Genomic DNA, 24262 nt, shown 5'->3' on the forward strand with positions numbered 1-24262 from the left:
GCTCTCTCTCTCTCTCTCTCTCTCTCTCTCTCTCTCTCTCTCTCTCTCTCTTCCTTTCTCGTTCTCTCTCTCTCTCTCTCTCTCTCTGCAAACAAACTCCCACAGTCAAATGGTTTTTTTTTTCAACGCTGCGTGCTAATTATATAAAGTCATTATGCTCAGATCTGATAGTAACCGCCCCCTCCCTCTCTGAATCAATTATTCAATAGACAGTCACCCACCAGGACAGCCCGGGCCTGAGGTGTTTTAGAATGAGCTTATTCAACTCCAAGGACACCAATTATCTCCAGGGCGCCCTGTAGTCAAAGCACCGGCTTTTCAGCACGGCAGATGCAGCGCCTTTTACCGCGCACGTTTACATGCGCGTGGACGTCTGCTTCTGTGTGCGTGTGTGTGTGTGTGTGTGTGTGTGTGTGTGTGTGTGTGTGTGTGTGTGTGTGTGTGTGTGTGTGTGTGTGTGACATATAGCCTATATTCAGTGTGTTCGTCCCTTATTTGTGCACTTATGTCTTTTTTTCTTTGTGACAAAAGTAAAAACAATACAAAGTATTACAGTATTACAAAAAGCCATAAAGGTCACGAAACTCTATCACAGGTCATTAAAGGAATATTTTAGAACAAGTAGGCTATAGGAATATTATTGGAATATACACCAAAAAGCAATTATGGGTTTCTTACCTACTGTAATAAAGATCCCTATTTCCTTCATTTTTCAACTTCTTTTCCTTTCCTCACCTCACTTCCTTTCCTCATCACTAATTGTCTCTTCTTCTTTTTTTGGTGCGTTCCATTTGTACTTTGAAGTCGGAATTTCCTAGTTCCAATTCGGAAATTTTAAATGGAACGCCCCACGAAGTCTGATTTCCGACTCGGAAAGCTGATATGACCTCAAAATCCAACATGGCTGCTCCGTGCATCAACAGTAGTGAAAGCTGTAGTAGCCTAGCCTAATATAGGCCTACAGTTAAATAGCACTTCTGTCTTATTTGTGTCTCATTAAACCAGTCGCACACGCAGTACTGTCCAATTTCTATCTGTCGACATGTTGCTACGGTGTTTTTAAGCACAACATACAGCATAGTGTGTTGTAACAACGGCTAACCTGGCTAGCGCAAACATTCCGACCTGTTGTACTGGAACCATTGACATATATATAATGGACCAATAGACCCCATTGCTCTGGACGGAGACCAGTGAAGGATATTAGAAGCACTTTTCCGGTGATCTCTTCCTTTACTGCGCAGCCTCCAACTGACAGAGACAACGTAAATGTGACGTGAGCAACGTGTCTGAAAGTTGAAAATCTCCTGGTAGCTGTGCCAAGAGAAATCTCAATAATTTCCAATCTTACAGAGACGGAGAGTGTAGGTATATGTAAGGAGATAACATAAGCACAGGCTAATTATTGCTAACTAACATGCTAGTTAACATTCGTAATTAAACCTAAACAGCTAATGTATTTCGAAACTGCCTGCGAGCTTCTCCTGTACTATATACGGTAATTCCTCTACTGTGCGACAGTAAGTCACTTGGTTATGACACAATCGTTAGCCTATTTTTGTTGTGTTTCTTTAGAAATAAACAATGGACAAATAGAGTCTTTAAACGCTTCAGATGTAAAGTTATTCGCAGTCAAGTGACGTAAAAACAAAAAAGGTGGTCAGTGGAATGCTAACAAGAGGTGATACCTTTGTAGCAACAAAATGGCGCCAGCGGAGGTTCGAGTTCTGAAGCGAAGCTTACCCCCTTGACTGGAACGCGATCAGCTCGAGTGTGACGTCATTCCCAGCTCCAGTTTCCCGACTTCCGAAGTAAATGGAACATAGCATTACCCTTGACACCCCCATTGACACCCGGTCTGAAAAATGAAGCCAATGCGGAAGGGTCTTAAATCTGCATTCTATCTCATTTCCAGCAGGTGGCGACTCCACTGGTTGCAAAAATAAGCCAGTTTCTATAGAAGTCTATCAGAAAATGACCCTACTTCTGCCTTGATTTATTACATCAGTAAACATTTTCATAATGGGTGTATGGCCTCAATCGCTAGTTTCAAGTCTTCTTTAATGCAGCATGATATTCATTTAGTAAATTATGGTCCCTTTTATTTGATGAGATGACGATAAAACAGGGCATGTTTTAGGGCGTGGCTAGTTACAGAAGCTACTGCTGGCGCTAGCTGGTAACTTAAGGGAAAGTTTGCTGATTTTCTGTGCACTGCCGTACATGCAGACGAACGGCACCAGTACCCGGAGGTCGGTGTTTACCCGTCGGTAAATCTCTACTGGATGACTCGCTTCAAAAGGGTTGAAAATCGCCATCTTTCCCTCTTTAGCATTTAGCTTAGAGCAGCGCCCTTCAACCATAAACAACACTGGCATGGCTCTGATAGTACATCTAGCAACAGCGGTGGAATGTAAGTACATTTACTCAAGTACTGTACTTAAAAACAATTTTGAGGTACTTGTACATTACTTGAGTATTTCCATTTTATGCTACTTCATAGGCTACTCCACTACATTTGGGAGGCAAGTTGTACTTTTTTACTCCACTACATATTTGATAACTTTAGTTACAAGTTATTTCTGATTAAATATGAGTTAATACAAAATATAAATCATTATGGGCCATTCTGCATTATACTTTTGGTACTTTAAGTATATTTTGATGCTAATCAAGATTTTGAATGCATGACTTTTACTTGTAACAGAATATTTCTTCACTGTTGCTACTTAATTGTTAGATCTGAATACTTCTTTCACAACTGTCAGCAGCCCGTAGAACTATGATACTACTGTACAAGTCCTTAATATTAAATGAATACTGCAGATGAAACCAGCTATAACGTTATATACTCAAAAATAGACCTACCATAGACCAGGTCCTTGTAGTATTATTAGAATATTTTAGGAATAGCATGAAATCTAAGTAGCCTGGAACTCACTGTTAAGTCCCAGACCTGCTGTGGAGTAAGTCACTATATTGAGAATTGAGTAATCAAAATACCACAAAGTATGGTAAGGTCATTATTTAAAGTTAATCTTGAGCACCACAAACAAACCTTTAGTCCCTGTGGATAGATTATTGGAACATTATAGTGATTTTCAAGGCCAGTCCATAAACAGCACTGCAGCCTGCTTACAAAATAAATCATCCAGCCCTAAATCCTCCTCATTAGAAGCTGTGGCATAAACAACTGTTCTAACATGGCCCCTGGATCAGGTCACACTAATTAACCAGCACCATCGACCGAAAATTCCCTCATTATCCTCCCTCTCATCTGATCGCATATAGGCCGTCAAGACAGCTAACGATCAACCGACTAATTAATCAGTGGATGAGGTGCAAGTGAAGCTCCAGGTTCCCTCTTCATTTGCGAGACACATGGGAGCTAATTAGTTCAATTATTAATGCATCTAATTAAATAGTTTCTCTGGGTAATCATGGTTGAAGTCTCATCCTCAGTCGGCTGCGGTGATAAATGGATCCGCGCTGCATTAGACCCCTCTTGTCCTTTATTTTGACATGCTTAAACTACAATGCAATGCCAGGCCCAGACTTAACATTACAGGCTATTCACAGGCCCGAACCCCATTAAGCTAATTGCACTAAAAGCAGTCTGTGGTCGACATTAAAGGTGAGCTGTGGTTTAGGCTCTAATTAGCAGTCTGCAAAAATAGGAAGCCTTTTTTTGGCCATCTGCTGCGGCTTGCCTCCCCGTCATGTCCTCTGTGTGAAAAGGGCAGAGACAAATTTAGGTGGTGTTTTGTATGGAAGGGCTGTTTGTCAGATATAATGCCATGAGAGGCCACAGCACATTTCATACAGTAACAGCTGAATTTAGAGAAGGGAATACAAGAAAACTGCTGCAATTTAGGGCAGCAGGGCCTTATGGTTTAGCATATGAAACCACAGCGCTCCTGCTTCTTGTCAGACTGGAAGAAGAAAACCAGTGTTATTTAGACAGAGGCCCCTTTCTACTATTTATATTCACTTTACAGTTCCATCATTTTCCAACACATACCTTAATTAGATTTATCTTTACCAAATGCAATGTTTAGGCAGTCAGACATGTCTTATTCCTGGCTAAAGGGATGTAAATAAAGACAAGGATGTGAGACTAAAGTTTGTAAAAACTTTCTAGTGATTATTTTCTGGATTTTCTTCAGATTTTTCTCATTTTTTAGAAACGCTGGCAACTTGCGGCACGGCTCGACAGACAGTCTATCATCTGTCGGTCTAGAACAAAATATATATAAATAGAACTTACTTTGGTGATTCCTTAACTTTTCCTCTAGAACTATCATAAGACTTTAGCTTGTCAGATACTGTAATTTATGACCAAATACCTTCAAAACTAATGACATTCCCATCAGCCTCAGCTGTACTTTGTGTTCAATGCCAATTTGCAAATGTTACAACACTTTAAAATGAACTTGGTAAGCATTTTACCTGCTATAGGAGTTTTGTTTCATGACAACTGAGCCAACTCAATCTGCTGATAAACACTGTGTGAAATAGTCAAAAGCTCAAGTGGACGCTGAGTCGAGATTGTTTTGTCAACTGCCGTTTCCAAGTATCAGTGATGAAGTGTAAAACTCAAATTCTGCCAGTTAACTGACAGGAAGCAAGGGTCACATAATAAAGCACTGATATAAAAGATGTCATTTTTTGCAACAAAAAAATAGATATATACTGAATATAACACTTTTTTTTAGGGAAATCGTTGAGCTGAAGTTGCAGTGCAAAGAAGAAAAGAGTGCAGAATGAGAATCAGACTCAAAATAGGATTTATTGCCAAGGACGTTTTCACTTACTTAGTGTTTGGTGCATACATTATCATATTAAAAGGAAACACTGTGGCAGGCAAGAACATTAATATAGAATAAAAATATTACAATAAAAATGCAAAAACAACTATAAAAAATGTACAACAAAACTGTTATAGAATATAAATTAAAAAAAGAAGGCTGCACGGTTTTGTGCAGGATGTGCAAAAATGTTGTTGAGGGAATGTGCAAAAGTTCAGGGTATATAGGCTAATATAATATGTGCAATGGACAGGTATACAGTATAGTCCAGGATGTGCGTTAATGCACAAAAGTATCAATAAATAAACCCAAGTATAAAAATATCAATGAACAGATATCCAAAATCCAAAATATATACAATGCCAAAGGTTGTGCCATAAATTGCTTCTTGGTGAGTTTCATATATCGCATGAACATGCCATAGATCACTACCACCACTGAGGTGTCCTTGAGCAAGGCACCATAAGGTGTCAGTATGCTTCAACTATAGGTCAGATGGTTGAACAGCAACTTAAACCCCTACACACACACACACACACACACACACACACCTTTCAACGTCAGCATTTGGGGCCTTCGTCAGAGAATTAATATAACTTTCTGTAACTTTCCAACAATCTGACATTCACGCCCACTTCACACAGAGAAGGATGCTACTGGGTACTGGCTTACACTACTCCTACTGTTGTTATTTTTATGCTTAAGGGCATGTGTTGTACTGTATGTGTGCAACCAGCTGGGATATGGCTTTCAATTTAGGGTAGTCAAGTTTTAATGTACTTCAGTATTAAAAACATGCCTTGAAGGGCTTGTCCGAACAATGGTGGCATTACAAGACAACAGAGCAGGACATCTATTGTAAACACATCATTGCTTGTCTGTTTTACTGCAGATTGCCTGTGATCATTATCGACCTCATTAACACCTGGCATTGTGCCATTGCAGATAACCTCACTCTCAGGCAGCTCAACAACATGAGCAAACGCGTGCAAATGTGAAGTTTACCAAAGTGAAAGAAACATGTATAAACTTGAGCTGTGTGGCTGTTTGACAAGACAACTGTATAATGTGGGTTGACATGATTGGAGGAGGAGGTCACTAGTCCAATCACGAAGGCCATGCAGTTTTCTGATCCTTGATTTTAAAAGTTAGTAGTCCATTTTGTGTTTTGTTCAAGTTTGTACCAGAAAGTAATCGCAGTCTATTTCTTTACATCATAAACTACAAGGTTGAAAAAGAGAAGTAGATAATTACTGAGAAGGAGCATCTACATTAGGTATGATTACTAAAAATAAGCACCATGTTAGCACTATGTTTCAAAGACACTCATATGTCTATTTTAAGTTAATTGGGTCACATATATATATATATATATATATATATATATATATATATATATATATATATATATGTGACGGTATATGTAGCACTGTATGGTGTCTTTGTCATAGATCACATCTTGGAAAGCATCTTTGGAACTTTGACATTTTTGGGCAATGTTCCTCCGCTGCAGATGCAGGCTGCTGCCCTTGAAGGGGATGTATTTGATCTGTCAGCCTCAAACTTGGCAAGAAATCCTCAAATACAGTTGTGCAAGCAGAAACTTTTAAAGGACTGGAACACAGTGTAATGTATCTGGCTCTTCACACCTTCTGTATCTAAATGAGCCTCCAGGGCTTCTCCATGAGGCGCTAAATGTATGCTTATTCTGAATCAGAAACTAAAACTGTTGTTAACTGTATTTTTGGTATATTGTACAAAGTTGATAATTGGTACATTGAAGTAAATACAGTCTTAAACCTGCAACACTGGTTTTTAGCATTAGTTTGATGCTAAATGATGTCACTTCCTGTTCCATCAATGTAATCGCTCATTCAGCATTTTTTTAATCTGTCTTTCTGAAAAAATCAAGCATGTTCCTGGAGTTGACTTTACATATTCTGAGACAAAATCAACCTCCACTACAGCAGTTTTTTTTTTTTATTAGAAATGGAAACATTTGTGTGATTTTAACAAAGTTTAACAGTTATTTTGTCAGCACAGAAAAAAACTACAGCTCCCGTAAATAAGCATGGGTATTGTAACGTAACTTAGCTTCGTTCATAATCATAAAATTCATTGAATCTGTCTTCTAAACTAATTTCCCAAATTTTTTCATTTGTGACCTCTGTTGTCTAAAACATTTTTACGGTGTTCACCCCTTGACTCATGAACGGACTTCTTCTTTTTTGTCAAATTGTGACATTTAGCTTGCAATGGTTTATGGCTTATGGGAAATGGTGTTCGCTAAAGGCCTCTAAAAAACAAATATAGAATAAATGGCAATATTTGACTGATTAAAAAAATAAATAAAACTTCCATCCTTATCCTGACATATGTAACAAGCAACATGGCATACTGCTGAGTCACGTTATGTTCCAAGGCTGGAACGAGGTTTTCTTACTCCTGGAACAGAACGTGGAGCTTAGGGTTTCACTTTGTCTCGCTGTAGGCCTGTTTCACAGCAGGCACATTTTCTTTCTACTTTAAACTTCATACATTGAGCTTTTGCATATCCCCTATATAATATTTTCCACATTCCTGTACAAACTTTACAACTCTTGCACTTTAAAAATAACCAAAATGTTCTTACGTATTTGTTATACTTTTCATATTGTAAATCGTTCTACTTTACATTATGTCTCTTGACCTTTAAACTGTTTCTATCGTAATGCACCAAGACGGCAAGACAAATTCCTTGTTTGCAAACCTACTTGACGATAAAAGAGTTTCTGATTCAGGTGTAACTAATAACATTAACAATGGCTCTGTTTTATTCGAGTCCCAGTAATCCATGACAGTGTGACAGAGAGCCAGCATGCACAATATCAGGACCCTAAAGCAGGCGCAGCTAGATGTATTTCAGCCATCATTCATTTTATTATTTACACCTGTGCTTTTCCTGCTGCGACATCAAAGGATGCTCTGATTCAGCAACTGACTACAAGAGCGTTAGAGGGCATCTCTGTGATATCGAGCTCTTTATCAGATTCACTTCATTTGCAGAGTTTTGGCAGCGTCACTGCAAGAAGATACCGACCGACGTCTTACAAAGCAGTATTCAGTGCACAGACAGCAGGACATCACATTTAGTGTAACAGGAGACTGCTGGGTAGACCACGAGCAATTCATATAACATATGAAAAGGATTAGATTTGATTCATTCAACAAGAAAAAGCTCCTTTACATCCAATCAATGTTTAATAAAACCAGACGATCCAGATGCAACTCAACACAAATGTGTGCTCACCAAACCATTTCGCATCTATGCTTCTTTTAACACAGGATGCATCACATTTTTCAGGGAGTGGATGTCTCATTTGAGAAAGAAACCCTTCAGATGCAGCATATCCAGCAAGCAATCACTGTGTTCACTCATGCAGCACACAGTACATGGCAAAAAGTCCCCTCGAGCAAATCATATTAGTGTTTAAATTATGTTTTCTTTGAGATTATTGGAGAAAACATACGTTACAGTTAGGATCATTTCACCTGTATCATATTTGTTTAGTTGATTTGATTTAGAAACAAACCATTTTTCTACCACACTGACATATTGTTTCCACATATTTGAAGGAAAATTAGTTTTTCAGGCAGCACTAGACTAAACAACTTGAACTACTATTTCTTTTTGCAGTCAGGAATGCAGCCACAGAAAGGGATGTTGAATCTGACGTTGAAGACAAACTGTTCCTGCTTCTAACGTGGATCCATTACAGTTGGAGGTTCAGGTCTTTGGAAGCCATCCAATCCCCTGTCAGTCTGACTAAGCTGCCGAGTTTTAGATTGGAGTGGGGATGTGCTCACCAGCTGTGAGATTAAGGGGAACTGATCGATGGCCTTTCTGATTGGCTCTCACGGTGTCTCAGCAGCATCCAATCCCCTTGGTTCAGATGGTTTTCCTCGGCCCAGCCAAAACCAATTCTTCCTCCACGCAGGGGCCAAATAAGATCACTGACCTGAAGCTACAAGGCCACGCTCGGAGGTTCTGTCTCCATCCGTCTGGCTGCACTCCTCCTCTCGCTGACAAAAATGAGACAGAGACTGAGAAGAGGAGGAGAGGAGGAAGACGAAGAGATTGAATCAATTATATGAAAAGCAGTTTTGCACCACCAAATATTTAAACTTTCCTTGTTTTATAATGTGTGTTTTCTTGACATCTTTGTTATTAAGTGTTAATGCCAGAAATGTCTCGCCAGAAATTACCCGTCAGTCAAACTCAGCAGGTGGCACTGTGATGTCTTTTTTCCTCAGACGTTCTGTTCAGTCTCTGTAGGCATAGGCATAATTTGCAGGGGGGATAATCAAAACCGGTCTGTGCTGCCCACCCCAATAACCCAATTATAATTTCCTTTACATAAATTAAGACATTTGCACCATAACTTGATGCAGAATTGGCACAAATTGTTGCAGAAAAAAATCACCAGCATGGAAATTAGGTGTTTGACGTTCAAAATCCCCCCAAATTTTTTAAGAGGAAATGTAAAGTCTTTCATGAACTTTATGGAGAGGAGAAATTCATCTCTCTGAAAATTTCAGGCATAATTTGTTTAAAAGCTAAAAATATAAAAAGCTTTACAACTAAAATGCATTCAAGATATTCTCTGCAGCACATAAGGATGTTCAGATGTGTAAACTGTGACTGAGAAAAGTGTTTGCTTCATTTACTGATTCCAAACAGCTGCCAAAGAGACTCCTGCAGAGATTCAGCTTTCATTTGCCCCCTGTGCTGCGATGATGACGATAACGATGATGATGATGATGATGACGATGATGATGAGGAGGATAATGATGATAACGATGATGATGATGAGGATGATGATGATGAACACAAGGAGGCTGCAGTGCTTCCTGTCTGCTCTTCACCAAATATCCCACTCGGAGCACTGAGCAATCAGAAGAGACAGCTTCATCAAAAACACAAACTTATTTAACTTGTAGACCAGATATCATGTTGCCATCTATCTGCTATCGTGCGTGTGAAAATCTGCCCTTTACTGTGTTTTGTCTGCCCTGCATGCAGTCTGTTTGAAATATGTCAAAAGCTTAGAGGTTCATTTTAGACCTCAAACGTAGTCATTTACATTCAATGATTTACATAAGACATAAAGAAACAAACATCTAGTATCACAAATATACAAGAGAATACTAAACCCCAAAAACCTCTTTCTGATTTCTTTTTAACAGAAATATGAAAGAGGATCAGAAGTTGCTGTTTTTTTTAAGTTGCATTTATAAATAAAGAGATACGGATACAGATTTAGATTACAGACATTTAGCCTCATTTTAGTGTTATCAGTTTTCGGCATTGTTTTACCTGTTCTATAATTGCTGCATTGTTTTGTCTGTGACTTGTTATGCCGTATACTGTTTCGACCATGGTCTCCATTTGCAAAAGGTTTCAAACCTCAGTGGGACTTATCTGGTTGAATTATGGGAAATAAATAAAGATAAATACCTTTTTCCCCCACATGCAGTTCTTACAGTTGGTCCCTGATTAAAAGACCAACCTGTATACTAGACTGGAGAAACATTGGATGCCAATGCCTAACAATTTGATGAATTTGATGATTTGATAAATGATGTGTTCACTTTTTTCCATATTATTGCTTGCTGTCATTTCTCTCTATAATCTAAATTGATTCAGTGTGTAGTAGGTCTGTTGCCATGGGAAAGCATATTATTATGATGTTTTGTGCTGCCATCTAGTGGGTACTTCAGGAACATTTCCTCATTTTGGAGGGCAGAATTCAGTGTAATAATGTTGCATTTCTCACTTCTCCTGCCTCCCGAACTAGCTATTTTTAGCAGCTAGAGACAGGAAATTCCTCTTTCCTGAAGGCTTTAGAGAAATGCCTCCTCTCATAGTCATTTAATTAAATTTTAGCTCAAAGTGAAACAGCGGCCCCTCAAAATAACTGAAATGGGCGTCTTATTAAGCAATGTTTAACTTTAATTTCCTCTGGAACAGCTGATGTTTTCACAGTATTTACAAAAGTAACATTCACCTACAAAAACAAAACTGCATATGTGAAATTATTTTCCCAGAAGGGTGGTACATTCTTTCTTTACAGCATCGTGGTGACATAACTGAATTTAAGAAGAACAGCAGCACATCGTTGAATGAGTTCATGCCCTTAATTGGTATGGTAGTGTTTTTTTTTATAAACTTTAATAGTCATGAGTTCAAATTCAAGATGTTTTCAGTTGTGATTCTGTGAAAAGACCAAATAAATACAACAATTACCGTATATATTATTAATATATGTATTGACACAATAAATGATATTAATGAATGGTTACAAATGATATACAAGTAATAATAGTCAACTATAAACAAACACTATGGCTTCCAAAGAGTATTATGAAAAAAACTAAATGTAATAAGCATCAGAAGAATGCATCTAAACGTGCTCTTTCCCTCCTAAAACAATATAAAACCGCCGAGCAACAACACTGAGCCTAAGAGAAATTTTCCCCACATTACAATGCAGCATGGCAGTTTAACAGCAATGGTACATCTGTTTAAATCAATGAGTGAGATGCTCAAAGTAACCGGTGAGTTCACAATGTGAGCACGTTGATGAAGGAGTTTCAGAGGAAACCGTGGTGGAGAAAACATTCCACCGTCACTCACTAGCAAATCAGCAGCCCATCAGACTTTCATTCCTCCGTGTAGTGATTCGGTTTACTGATGAACAGTTATATCTGATGAGTGAAAGACGGAGGAGAAGCTGATTACAGCCAATCAAAGCTCCCGGTCCGATACGAGTCTGAGATTTCATGTGAAAAACTAGAGAGCGGTAAACCAGCCAATGAGGATGCTTGAATAGCAGCTGTTGATGTCAACATAAGGTTTGTTCATTTTTGGAACAAACTGTGTGTCTGCATCAAACATGCTAAGTAGTGAACGTTGGCACTGCGTGGTTAGTTCCATTCTTATTAATAAGGATATTTACAGATTTAAGATTTGATGGTTTTAGGCCATATTTATGCAAAGTATCACTTGTACTGTAATGAATAATCTGGCTTGTTTTATGAAAGAAAAAGGGTCAAAACGTTGCATTGATATATGGGAGTTTAAAGCAGTGTTGCGGACATTACATATTTTTCCTTTATAGTACTTTCATTTTTCCTGCCTCTTCCAGAAGGTGGAATGTGTGCACAATTACTTTTATAAATTTTGTTTTATGAAAGACCTGTGCAAGTACAGACTGTGCTTGATTGACATTTCCCTCACAGCTTTGTTGCACCTGGGACAATTTAGTTTTTCATTCTCTTATGGCGTTCAATAACCTCACATAACTACCAGTGTCACTCCAACCAACTTCAACCTGAGGAGAGCGAGCCAGTATTAGCCAGAATGAGTGAAAAATTGTGTCTGGGTTTCTGGGTTTGCAAGGCCTTTAAATGAAAAAAAAAAAAAAAAAAAAAAAGGTATTGTATAGAATAATTATTAACGTTACAGTAATACTCAGAAAAGTAAGATATCAAAAAAGATATGTTGTATTGATACTGAAACTCAGTACTGGCATTGTCTGATATTGAAATAATTTGAACAATAACCTAGCCCAGGTTCCCAACCTTTTCAACTTGGTCCCTTAAAACTCAACTTGAAACTCATTTTCATGTTTAAGTGTACAAGTTGTGTACATGTTTGTGTGTGTGTGTGTGTGTGTGTGTGTGTGTGTGTGTGGATTTACATTCGAAATTTAAGAGAAAAGTTTTAATAAAACCTTTTGTTTAGCACAAATGTGTTTTCTTTTATGCTTACCTGTCCTGTTAATCATCTTGCGACCCCTTATTAGAGCCCCAACCCCCGGGTTGGGAACCACTGCCCTCGTCAACAATCACAACATAATTAGTCCTTTGGAAATCTTTGCTCAAAGCAGGGAAACACATTGTAGGAAAACTAAGGGGGGAAAATTGACAAAGATGTGGGACAGACTCATATTTGTCTGTAAATGTTGACACCATCCAAGCTTTCCCACCGAACATGAGGTTACTGTTTGGACCGATGTAGTGACAGTTTTCAGACCCAGCATGTTCCCTTTAACAGGGGTCCTTCAGTCCCCCCAGCTGACTTCCCTGGGACCATCACACTGACTTCCTCCTCTTGCCAAACACATTGTTGATGAGCTTGGCCATCGACTTGGAGCCGCTGTAGCGTCGTCGGTCGGCTCTGTACTTGAGGTGCTCCATCACCTGCCGGATGAGTTGGGTGAAGAGGTTGGCGATGTCCTGGTAGCTCTCGGCGGCTGAGACCTCCTGGAAGTGACAGCGGTTCTCCTGAGCCAGGCAGCGGCCCTCGTCCTCACGCACCTGCCGGGCGTGACACAGGTCCTGCTTGTTACCCACAAGACACACAGGAACCTCCACCTCCCTGGAACAGAGACAAGTCAGTGTGGACAGATGTGGGGCCGAAAAAGCTTCAGTTTCCTGAAGAATTACTTTTATTGCTGTTCTCATGAACCGTTCGTACATATATACAGTGCTAAGCATAAGTGAATACACCCATGCTAAGGTTGACTAAAAAGAGGAATTAAAAAATCATCTTTTGGTATTTGATCTTAATGCCTTAAAGGAGAACTTCGGGCAATTTTTACGTTAATCTTGATCGCTATAAATATGTGAGTACTGTCGATAGCAAACAAAACGAACAGAATCGGTCTTAGCAAAGTGGAGTTGCTGCAGCTAATGCCCATAGCTCCCAGTTAGCTAAAATGGTAGTTTTGGGGGCACAACAGAAAGAGTGCCTTTGTGCCTCTTAACAGACACAAAATGCAATTAAAATGTTTGTGCAACATGAACAGGGCTCTTACATTACAACAAGATGCGTTTTCAACTCATACCTCCTGCCGGTTGCTAGCTTGCCGTGCTAGCTGGTAGCTGACATCCGGCTTCTGTGATAATCCACACGCAGCAGTTCCTTTATGTCATGCCACCAAAACTACCGTTTTAGCTAACTGGGAGCTATGGGCATTAGCTGCAGCAACTCCAGTTTGCAAAGACCGATTCTGTTCTTTTTTTTTTTTTGCAATCAACAGTACACACATATCTATAGCGATCAAGATTAACGTTAAAATTGGCCAGAGTTCTCCTTTAATTAAATCTTTTTAGAGATTGGCATGGTTTTATTTCAGTTAGCCTAAAAGCTGTTGATTTGCATTGAGAGATGATCTTATGGAAAGTACCCCATGCCAATCTCGAGGTATGGTGAAGGGTATGTGATGATGTGATGGCTATTTTAATTCCAAAGGCCATGGGAACTTTATCAGGATGCATAATATCCTGGATCCATGAAATAACTGGCCTTTAAAAATAACAATATGCCTTCCTTTATGGGAATTTAACATAGGGGTGTATACTTATGCCCCCTGTATTTTAAGGAAGAACATTTATTTATTTACGATACATTATTCATTCACAAAGAAAATTGGTGTCCTCAAAGGTTGGATTATTCCTCATTTTTTTAATTAAGGCATTAAGATCAATTTCCAAAAGATGATTTTTTATTCCTCTTTTTAGTCAACTTTAGCATGGAGGTATTCACTTATGCTTAGCACTGTAGCTATGAAAGGTAAAATAATTTGTTGATTTCAACGTATTTATTACTGTATACACCACATTGACTGCTGCTGTATAAAACACAGCACTTTCAAGTTGGGGAGCGGAGTTGGCTCTCTGAGGTCTAAGGGCATTTTTAGATATCTTCTTGAATTCTCCTTTTAAGGGGTTTTGCATATAACCTGATCCCCATGTGTTTCATATCAAAATGTTCAGAACAAACTCAGCTTTCTGTATAGTGAATTGTTCCAGAGCAATGTATAAAGAGATAATTTGGCCCTAAAGCGGATATATTTCTCAAATCTCTTGTGAAAACATACACTACACTCAATAGTTTTGGTGCTTGAAATGAGTTTACAAAAGTCTTGGGCTCACAAAAGTAGCGTCAAATATATGAATAAAATAGTAGATAAATGTCTAAAATGAAATTTTGTAATATCGCTTTTTGAGTAGGAGTGTTGTCAAACATCGCTTGGACTCGCCTGTGCATCTTTTGTCCTCAGAGGGTTAATCCAAACCACAATCTTTTTCCTAAACTTAACTAGTCATTTTGGTACCTAAACTTCACTGTCATGATGCTCACTTTTTGGTGACTAAATTCAACAGCCACAGCCGGATGTCTCCTAATTTCATAAGATATCATACAAATTCGTGTGCATACATTTTCATACGATATCGTACGAACCCGTTCATTAGAATGCGTTGTTATTTTAAATCTATTTAACCCCTTATTGCAACGTTTTGTCTGGAGAAGCATTGCTCAAATTCACAGAAATAATTTTTTTTAGTTTGGAGGACTTGTTGATTTTAACTGATAATGTCAGATAGCTTTGAGTCCATTTTCTCAGTTGAATTTGAAACTAAGACCCCCCTAAGTCAAAAGCAAATTTGAGAAAACATTTGAAAAAAATATTTAGCCTCAGTAAAGGACACAGTTCATGTAGTTGCGCTTTGCCAGCCCCTCCTCCAAAGCGCGCTGAAGGAGGGTCTGGCTTCTCCACATAGCATTAGGGGATGGGAGGAAAACATACTCTTGTTTAATGGCATTTCTTTAAACCAACCAGAGCAGCTGCAAAATAGTCAGATTGGACAGATAGTCTAGCTAGCTGTCTGGATTTACCCTACAGAGATCTGAGGAGCAGTCAACCATAGTCCTCAGAAATCCACCAAATTTAAAATTCCAACACAAAGAAAGCGGAAGGAAATGGAAGATACATGCATCCGGCAGGATTTCCTGCAGCACAGGTGCAATCCCCGATGTGGAACGTCAAGGATATAGACTACAGTTCATGTAACCTTGCAGTGTCGGATCACCTCAAACTTTCTTACTTTGACTTAACAGCTGCTCGGATCCACCAAGTCTCAACTTTCTGAAACCCAGCGGAGGCTCCCCATCAGCCTCTCTGTCCACTACATAATGAAAAAACCTCATTGTGCCTCTGACCCTTTGCAGTTTTTCAAGCGCGCCTCCCGAATCTGCCGCAGGATGTTCTTGGCGTTAATGAAGGAAGTGCAGTCGCTGATGTTGTATACCACCACAAAGCCATCTGCCCAGTCCACCGGCTCCTCCAGTATACACCTGGCCTCTGAGCTCTGCCAAGGACAACACACGCTTTTATTTTGGTATCACACTGACAAATTCAGGTAGTATGCATTATCTGTCTGTATGGCTTGTTTGTACTGGGACAGATTCAAACAGAGAGAAATAGTTGAAGTGCACTGTGCCTTTTTATCAACTCATAAAGCTGAGCTTTAGATAGACAGCATTGGCTCATTGGTAGTTTGGTAGTTTTGGCCACAGTCAGCTCTGGACACTGAATAATATGATTCAACTCACCACAACAAAGGTATGTAATATATTAACACAAAAATATGGAATATGATAAACAACTTTTTGTATTATACAGTGCCTATAAAAAGTATTCACAACCCTTGAAAGTTTTCATATTTTATCGCTTTACAACATTAAATTAAATGGGATTGATTGTGGTTTTTGTTTTAATGATCAACAGAAAAAGATCCTTTATAGGATTGCATATGTGTAGTTAATTAAGATCACTTTGTAGAGATCTGTTTTCTAACTTTTAAGCCGATATAATCTAAAAGATTTGATTTAAATCCCCCTCGGTACTGCCCCATATTCGGTTTAAGTTTTGTTCAGAAATACGTCACATTACAAAAGCTAAAGACATTCTAGCTTGTATGTCACTGTGACTTTAAACTGCCGAAAACCATAGCAATAGTGCTTCTTCTTTTTCTTTTTTTTTCTATATACACGGTACGTATACAGTATACATGACTGTTGTCACACTTCTTCTAGAGCTATTTTACTGCTGTTCTTGTCGCCCTGAGAGGAGGAATCAGTACAAGTTTTAGTGACCTTGAGGAAAAACAAACAGTGTAGGAAGGACAGGTCTGCCGACATGTCTATGCACTGTCCAAACTCACTCATCCTTTTCTCTTTATTGACTTCATAGTTTCTTTATGCAGTCCAGGTCAGAAGGGCAGGACATCCACTCGATGTTTCTTATGAAAGGGCGCCCTTACAGTGAGTTTAACTGACAAAGACAATGACCGGCTCTTGTTCTGCTGAGCCAAGGGGTATTCCAATAAAATACTGTCTGAAGTTTCTTCGGTCTTGCTGGAAGAGAAGTAAGCAGGTTATAGGCCTCTTTTCTTCAAAGAAACAGACACTGGCACACATTGCCTCAGGATACTCTCATAAATCTTTAGGATTTCACTTTAAGTGTTGTGCAGATCACGCACGTGCCCGCCCAAAGATAACTGTCATGACTATGATTCATTCAAGGTCCTGGGCATGTAGTGTAGCTTCCAAACCGGACGGTTTTTACTGTTTTAATGTGAAACACTTGTGGCTCCAAAACAACAAGTGATTATGTTTTCACCTCAGCTGAAGTTTTCACAAACATTTTTACCATTATTGCGCTTTAAAAACTCTTTCAAACCCAAAGGATACATTTAAAAAATAATGCTTAAAATAGGAGAGCTTCTCTTGGCCCATGACATTTTGGAGATAGCAGGTTTTCTCCCAGCACTAACGCTTTGTTGACATTTTTATCAACAGTTGTATTGCCATACCTGTGAGTGATGCTTATCATATCAATATAAAATGTAACTTTCAAATAGATGGCTGAAAAGCAGAAGGAAGCTATATAACTCAAAACAGGAAAGTTTGAAGTCCTACTGCACCTCTGCTTTCCTAATAAAAGAATACACCAATAGTTAAGTATGTTTAGATGAGTTCAAGTACCAACGATATTAGGTGTGTTTGTGATGTGTTGTACCTGAGAGCAGGGGTCAAAAACCTCCAGATTTAGCTGCCTGCCATCGATTGACAGCCTTTTATGGTATAGGGAATCTGTAACAAGGATTAGAAAGAGTTATATAACAGTAATGTCAATTGATTAGAATATTCACTGATGGTACAAAATCTCTTTGCGTGTTTTATGTGGATATGCATACCAATTGCTTTTCTCTACCCATCATGTTGTGTCCGTCTGTCTTTCTGTTTGTTTGTTTGTTTGTTTGTTCTATCTTATCTTGAGTTTGGCTTGGTTTATTTTTTACCACTAATACATATTATTATATGAACAATGTATTAAACGACTATGTGTAATGTGTATAGGTGTCACTTAAAGTGACAAGCCAATACCTAACTCTGCAGTTTAACTTCAACTCAACAGAGTGTTTTTTATTGGTTTACATCACCATTATTTAACATTTAGCATAGCTTAGCATAGCATTTATCAGCTAAAGAGACAGATATTTCCCTCCGGAGTTGTTGGAGAGCAAATCAGAAGGAGATTAAATATTGGATTTAAAATAAATAAATAAATAAATGTTGCCAATGTTGCTTGTTCGCTAAAACGTTCGCCACAATGTTTTATAGGTGATACAATGTCAATGTTGTATTTACAGCCTCTTCCACTGTCCACAAGTGGCAGAAAAGATACATATGGCTTTAATTGGATACAATAGGGGCTTCTCATGTCGCTTATTTGATAGCTCCTCGACTCCTCGGTCCTCGGTTGAACCGAAAGTTGTTCTGTCGCTCCTCGGTGAAGGCCGTCTCAAAGCTCTTATTTCTGCCCCGATGAATGAGTATAGGCGAGGATACACGAAACCAGCCTTCCCAGAAGCCGTGCAGCTGAAGGAGTTGCTAACTCCGCATTAACAGCTGACGTATTCATGTGATGCTTCAGAGCAAAGGACATCTCATCCCTCTAAAACACATTTCCTCGTTTCCTCTCTCCTCCCGTGATTTCCTCGCGTCTCTCCCGTGCCTCCTCTTTAGGAGGGACTAAGACGTGAGGAAGGGAGGCAAGTGGAGGACTCGAGGAGGCAATTTAAGCGACATGAGAAGCAGCTAATGTAGTGTGTATGAGTATGGCATTTACTATTTTAATAATTTTACAGCTGTAATCATATTTGAATTATGCTGCATACAGAAGTGATCCTGGATTGATAATCTCATGAATGTTCAGGTGAAATCTATGCACCACTAAGGGACTAAATAGCAACACCAATGATGTCTGGAGATAAACTCTGTTCTCTAGGACCAAAACTCACATCAAACCTCAATCTCTTCAAATATGAAAACACTTACTGGCGTTAGAGGCATATTCACCGATGAAGCGCCTGGTCAGGAACCGCACAAGGACAGCTGGAGGAAACAGACCAAATGAAAACAACCAAATGAATCATGGCATCATTACACTCTCAACCCTCACAGGTGGCAGCAGTGAGGGTTAAATGACCCTCATTCGCTCCCGCAGGCGCAACACAGTGCCAACATTCTCCGGGATTGGAGCTGTGAAACTGAAGCCTCACATGAAAGAGGCTGTATGGCTTTGCTGGAAAGCCTGTGTGCATATTTGGCAAGCTGAATGGTCATATTTCCCCCTCTGTTTCGCCTACAGAGTGAGAGCTCTACATGAAACTGACTAGTTATGGTCCCACAGACAATCAGTTTCAATTAAGGGCTGAAGTTTCAAGTGCTGTTTGTATGGGCTTCTGAAGGGGTTATACAGGGGTCATGCTAAGGCTACGGGGACACACAAATATGGATATGACCCTAAAAATTTACTCATGCATGCATTCTGGAAAATGCAAAGCAAATTAAACTCATAGGACTTTGAGGCACAATAGCATTTTGGTAAGGGCTAAAGGAAGGGATTAGGTTTGTGGGAGCATTGTTAGTGAGTGCGTGTATATGAATGTGAATGTTGTTGTATTTAAATGTTTGTTATTGTCTAGTGTTGTATTTACTTTAATGGTGATTCTCCATCTTGATGTTTTCTTTTGTATCTTAAAGGACCCCCTCAAAAATGAGATGGTGCATCTCAAGGGGTTATTCTTGAAAATAAATAAATAAAATTAAACTCATAGGACTTTGAGGCACAATAGCAATTCATTTGGGGCATTTTTTTACATTAACACTGATATATTCAGAGAGAAAAACAACAAGACAATGAGAAACGTGCATTGAAAGCAGCAAAAAGCAGAAAAACAAACATATTTAATGGACACACATGCACATACAGCCTCCAGAGCTGTAGCATCTCCACAGTAACAGCTCTGCTTTACTGCCTGGCAGCGAGAATGGAGACGTCCCATTGTTTTATGAAGCTTGAACACAGCGCAGAGCCACTCAGTCTACTGATATATGCAACTAGACCCCAAGCAGCAACAAGGGTCATATAACTTGTAGTTTAAAAAAATAAAATCTGGAATGTGTTTAACTTTGCAGATTTCAGGTATGGTCACATAACTGTTGAAAGTCTTGGAAAATAAGCAGATGGAGGCAGATCTTTTTCACATATTACTTTCGTAAACAAAAGTACAGCAAAGCAGTACAGCAAAGTCAGCGTAAAAGGCTTGATCTAGTTAATTGAAACATAAACAAAACCAGTAGCGGAGAACTTTAGCCCCCCTAAAGGTAGAGCGTACTTACTCTGATTGATAAAACAAGATGTACTTTTTCTTACTTTTTTTAACATTTTTTTCCTTTTCCAGTCTTGAAATTAGCTCTGCGACAGATGCGTTTTAAATCTACCAGAGGTCTTTCAAAAGGCAGGGATTCTCTGAAGGCATACATAACCTCATTATTTCAGTTAAATCTCAATGAATGGAGGTTTTGGTTTGGCTTGGTTTTTTTTAAGTATGTAACATGAAACCAAAACCCAGTAGAAAAAAGTTAGTTAGCCTAGCTCAACAGCCAACTAGCCTAGCTAAATTAGGTCACAGAAAAGTCTAGTTAAAATAGAATTCTTTATTTTAGAGAAACGACAAAGATGTGGTTGAACGCTGTGTAAAAACAAATAGTAACTGGACTTTTTTTCGCATTTTTGTCAAACTATTGTTTTCAAATGTAAGAATGAATACAGTTGGCAGTTAGCTACCAGACATTAACACATAGCTAGTTAGCGTTAGCTCCAAACACCACTACCTCATTTTAAGTCCAAACATCAATCCACAAATCACTACTTCAGTGGTGGGATGTAACTAAAAAAGGCGAGTATAGTCGAGGAGAGTCAAGCTGTTACCATGTAGTAGAAAACGCACTAAGTCAAGTAGCCTACAATATTGAGGTACATATTGTACTTTTGACTCCGCTGAATTTATTTCATAATTTAAGTACATCGCAGATTTAAATAAATAATACAAAATATAATCAACAAATACATTATTATCAATGGATAAATATGAAATGTATTGATCCCTTGGTGAAATATATATATATATATATATATATATATATATATATATATATATATATATATATATATATCCACTTTTACCAGCTGTAAAATTAAAGTGATATTAATGCACCACTAAATATAATCCAGTCCATAATAATCCATATAGGCCTAGGCTACATTATTTTGAGATGGGTCATTCTGCATAATGAGTTCATACTTTAAATTTATTTTGAATTTATTTATCTTGAATGTAGGACTTCTTGTAACATTTCTACGTATTTCTACCGTTTGGTAGAAAGATCTGAGTACTTCTTACAGCACTCTACTTTGAGTCAGAATAACATCTATGATATCGCTGGATTATAATTAATACTAATACTGCAGCTAATACTGCACTAATGTTGTAGCCAGGGCTAAACATATTGCCGGGTAGCTTAACCTATATATCATATACATCATCATTTATTAGTTGATTTATAGTTTGTATAAATATTCTGACTCTGCAAAGTAATATATAATAATAATAATAATAATAATAATAATAATAATAATATCAGTATAAAGTACAATATTGGCTTCCAAAATAAAGAAGAGTAGAAAGTTGCATGAAATGGAAATTCTCAAGTAAAGAACAATGTGCACCTAAAAATTACATTACATTACAATTTGACAAAAAGAAAGCAACAAATATAACTTTTGAATTCCTCATTCACAGTACAGAGATAATAAAACAGGTAGGCTTTGAATAAAAATCCCCTCTAGTCACTCACCTGATTTCCCAGCCCCCTGGCTTCCCAGCAGGGCCAGCTTGATGTTGTTCATGCCTGTGCTCTGTCAGGTCCTCAGCTGGCTCTGTGTGTTGTGTCTGGTATCTGGGTTAGTGTCGGCGCACTAAATGCTCCTTACAATCCAGGCTGAATGGAAGTACAGGACTGTCCCTCTTTTCCTCTTCAATGGGCTGCTTCACTTTTTTAAAGCCGGAGGGAGAGGAGAGGAGGGAAAACAAGCACCCACCCTCTTCTCTCTGCGTCTGTGTGTGTGCCAAGTGCTGTTTTACTCTCTCACACCTCTCTTTTCTGTTTTCTCTCTCTCTCTCTCTCCTATGTCCAAGAAAGCTCTCTCCCCTCCTTTTCCACTCTCAGTCTATCTGTTTTTCTTCTTTCTTTCCCCTCTTGTGCCCATATCTCTACTCTCTGCCTCTTCACTGTCCTGTTCCTCAAAGGTCATGGCTGACTAAACCCCTATTGTGCTGCTCCAACCAATCAACTGTAGTTGAGCTGCCATCTATGGACATTTGTGTTATTCTTCATACTGTAATGTTATGGAACATGAACCGTTTCCTGTGCCTTCTGTCTTGGATTAATATTGAAGTAAAGAGTGAGTTGAAGCACAAGACTAGTTGAGTTTAGTCTAACATTAAACCAAAACCTGTTCCCTATAAACGTAACCACACAAGTCCTCCAAGTCCAGCACTTTGCACTTACTTAGTAAGTCAAAATTATAATTATATTTCCCATAATTACGGCTTAACATGAGTATTTTTATTTTTATCATTAGCAACTTTCCGTGTGTTCTTTTATGGTAGAATTGGGCTTCCATATATGTGGCTTCATATTCAGTTAAAAGCAAGAAACCCACATATTTAGTTCTTTAAGTGGTGGAGTTATTGTTGACGTTGCTGTGATAAGATCTAGAAACTTCCCACTAAGTCCAGCGTTGATAATGTTCTGGCTTTAAGGAAAGCCATTTTATTGAAATTGAATCAATTTATTTCAGTGAAGGGAAAGGTAGTGATATGATGGGGGGCGGGGGGTTATGTACTTCATCAACTGTACAGTTGCAGCTCACCAGACTGAAGCAATATAGTAAAAGTTGAGAAGGCCAGCAATAAAAACACTGATTAGGGCATCATTCATAGTCCTGACAACAAACTAAATCGATTCAGATGAGCAATCCATTTCCCTCAGCTTTAGCCGCCACACAATATGTGGCACATGCAGCCAATAAATCATCCTCCAGTAGCTTTGATTTCACAGGCGCTAACGTCAGCCAAAGAAAATTATATTCTTTAGACTAAAACCATATTTTTGTCCCCCAAGGCCCTCTTGCATACTGGCCATCTTGGGCCATTTCCAAACATTTTCCTTCATTTGATCTTGTATCTGTTTACATGCAAAGTCCGTGACCCTCTTCCAAAAGAAAAAAAGTTTTACCCTCGCCTTTAGAGAGGGCTGTCATGAGTTGGCTGCACTTGGTGTTGGTATTATCAGCATTTCACAAAAACAATTACAACACTGTTTTAAGCCTTCATTTCGGGTTGTTGTAGTCTGTTTACATAGTTTCTTTATGATTTTAATGGTTGGAGAGAAAAAACCCGAAATGCAGGGTTTCCATTCAAACATTACAAAAGTAAACAAGGCTTTAAAAATACAGTGCATTATTCCATTTGTTAGTGTTTGCATCAAGAAAGCTGTCAGTCAATGTAAGGGGGAAGAAATGTTTCAAAGGCTCCTTTTTTGGAGTTTAAAGGGCTCTTTGTGTTGACTTCAGGAGCATGCTGGATCTTAAAATACTGTAAAACAAAAGGTGTAATAATGAAATGAAAACAGCTTGACCACATTATGATGCGCGTCCAAAGCCATTCATAACACACAGCACGCAGAGTTGTTGGGCTTTTGTTGTTTACCAAATAATGCTCTTTCCATTAGGCAATGTTTAGATTTCATATACTCACCAAATCAGCTTGCATGAGACAAAATAACGTTTGGGGGGTTCAAATGAAGACTGAAATCACTGTACACGGACCACACGTCACTTCAATTATTTGACTTGCTCATCAGAAGGAAGAGGAATATTTACAAACAGAGAGATTAATACTGCATATTGGAGAAACATATGTTTGCCTCAATCATGCCTAATGCCAAACCAGTAAAGTAAGAATTTTAATCAGTCTTGAACGCTGAAACCTTTGAGCTTCATTACCTCAATCAGCTGCAGAACAAAATTGGTATGCTCCAACAATAGAACAATTTCAATTAAACCGCTTTTCCTCTCATGCTTCTCATGGTCAAACTTCTCAATGGGCATTCCTGTTGTAATCAGGAAGAACAAAGTTCCTGTGTTCAA

The 24262-nt window shown here is 38.6% G+C and overlaps 1 protein-coding gene across 1 annotated transcript; it reads right to left on the reverse strand.

The window, feature by feature from the left end:
• Positions 1 to 12944: 12944 nt before the first annotated feature.
• Positions 12945 to 21958, reverse strand: rerglb (RERG/RAS-like b). Its single transcript, XM_028586513.1, has 5 exons — positions 21907 to 21958; positions 19042 to 19098; positions 17720 to 17793; positions 15859 to 16007; positions 12945 to 13230 (listed from the first exon to the last, which is right to left on the reverse strand). Exons 1-5 carry the CDS (start codon positions 21956 to 21958, stop codon positions 12945 to 12947), a joined length of 618 nt encoding a protein of 205 aa, XP_028442314.1.
• Positions 21959 to 24262: the final 2304 nt, after the last annotated feature.

The sequence above is a fragment of the Perca flavescens genome, chromosome 8, assembly GCF_004354835.1.
Source record: "Perca flavescens isolate YP-PL-M2 chromosome 8, PFLA_1.0, whole genome shotgun sequence".
NCBI classification, from domain to species: domain Eukaryota; kingdom Metazoa; phylum Chordata; class Actinopteri; order Perciformes; family Percidae; genus Perca; species Perca flavescens.

What these genes read in the sequence shown, in the direction of transcription:
- rerglb (XM_028586513.1), bottom strand. Translation starts at nt 21,958, where the DNA reads ATGAACAACATCAAGCTGGCCCTGCTGGGAAGCCAGGGGGCTGGGAAA. An exon ending in CCAGGGGGCTGGGAAATCAG is followed by an intron (nt 19,099 to 21,906) that starts GTGAGTGACTAG and finishes TGTTTCCTCCAG; the next exon opens with CTGTCCTTGTGCGGTTCCTG. An exon ending in CGCTTGAAAAACTGCAAAGG is followed by an intron (nt 13,231 to 15,858) that starts GTCAGAGGCACA and finishes TCTCTGTTCCAG; the next exon opens with GGAGGTGGAGGTTCCTGTGT.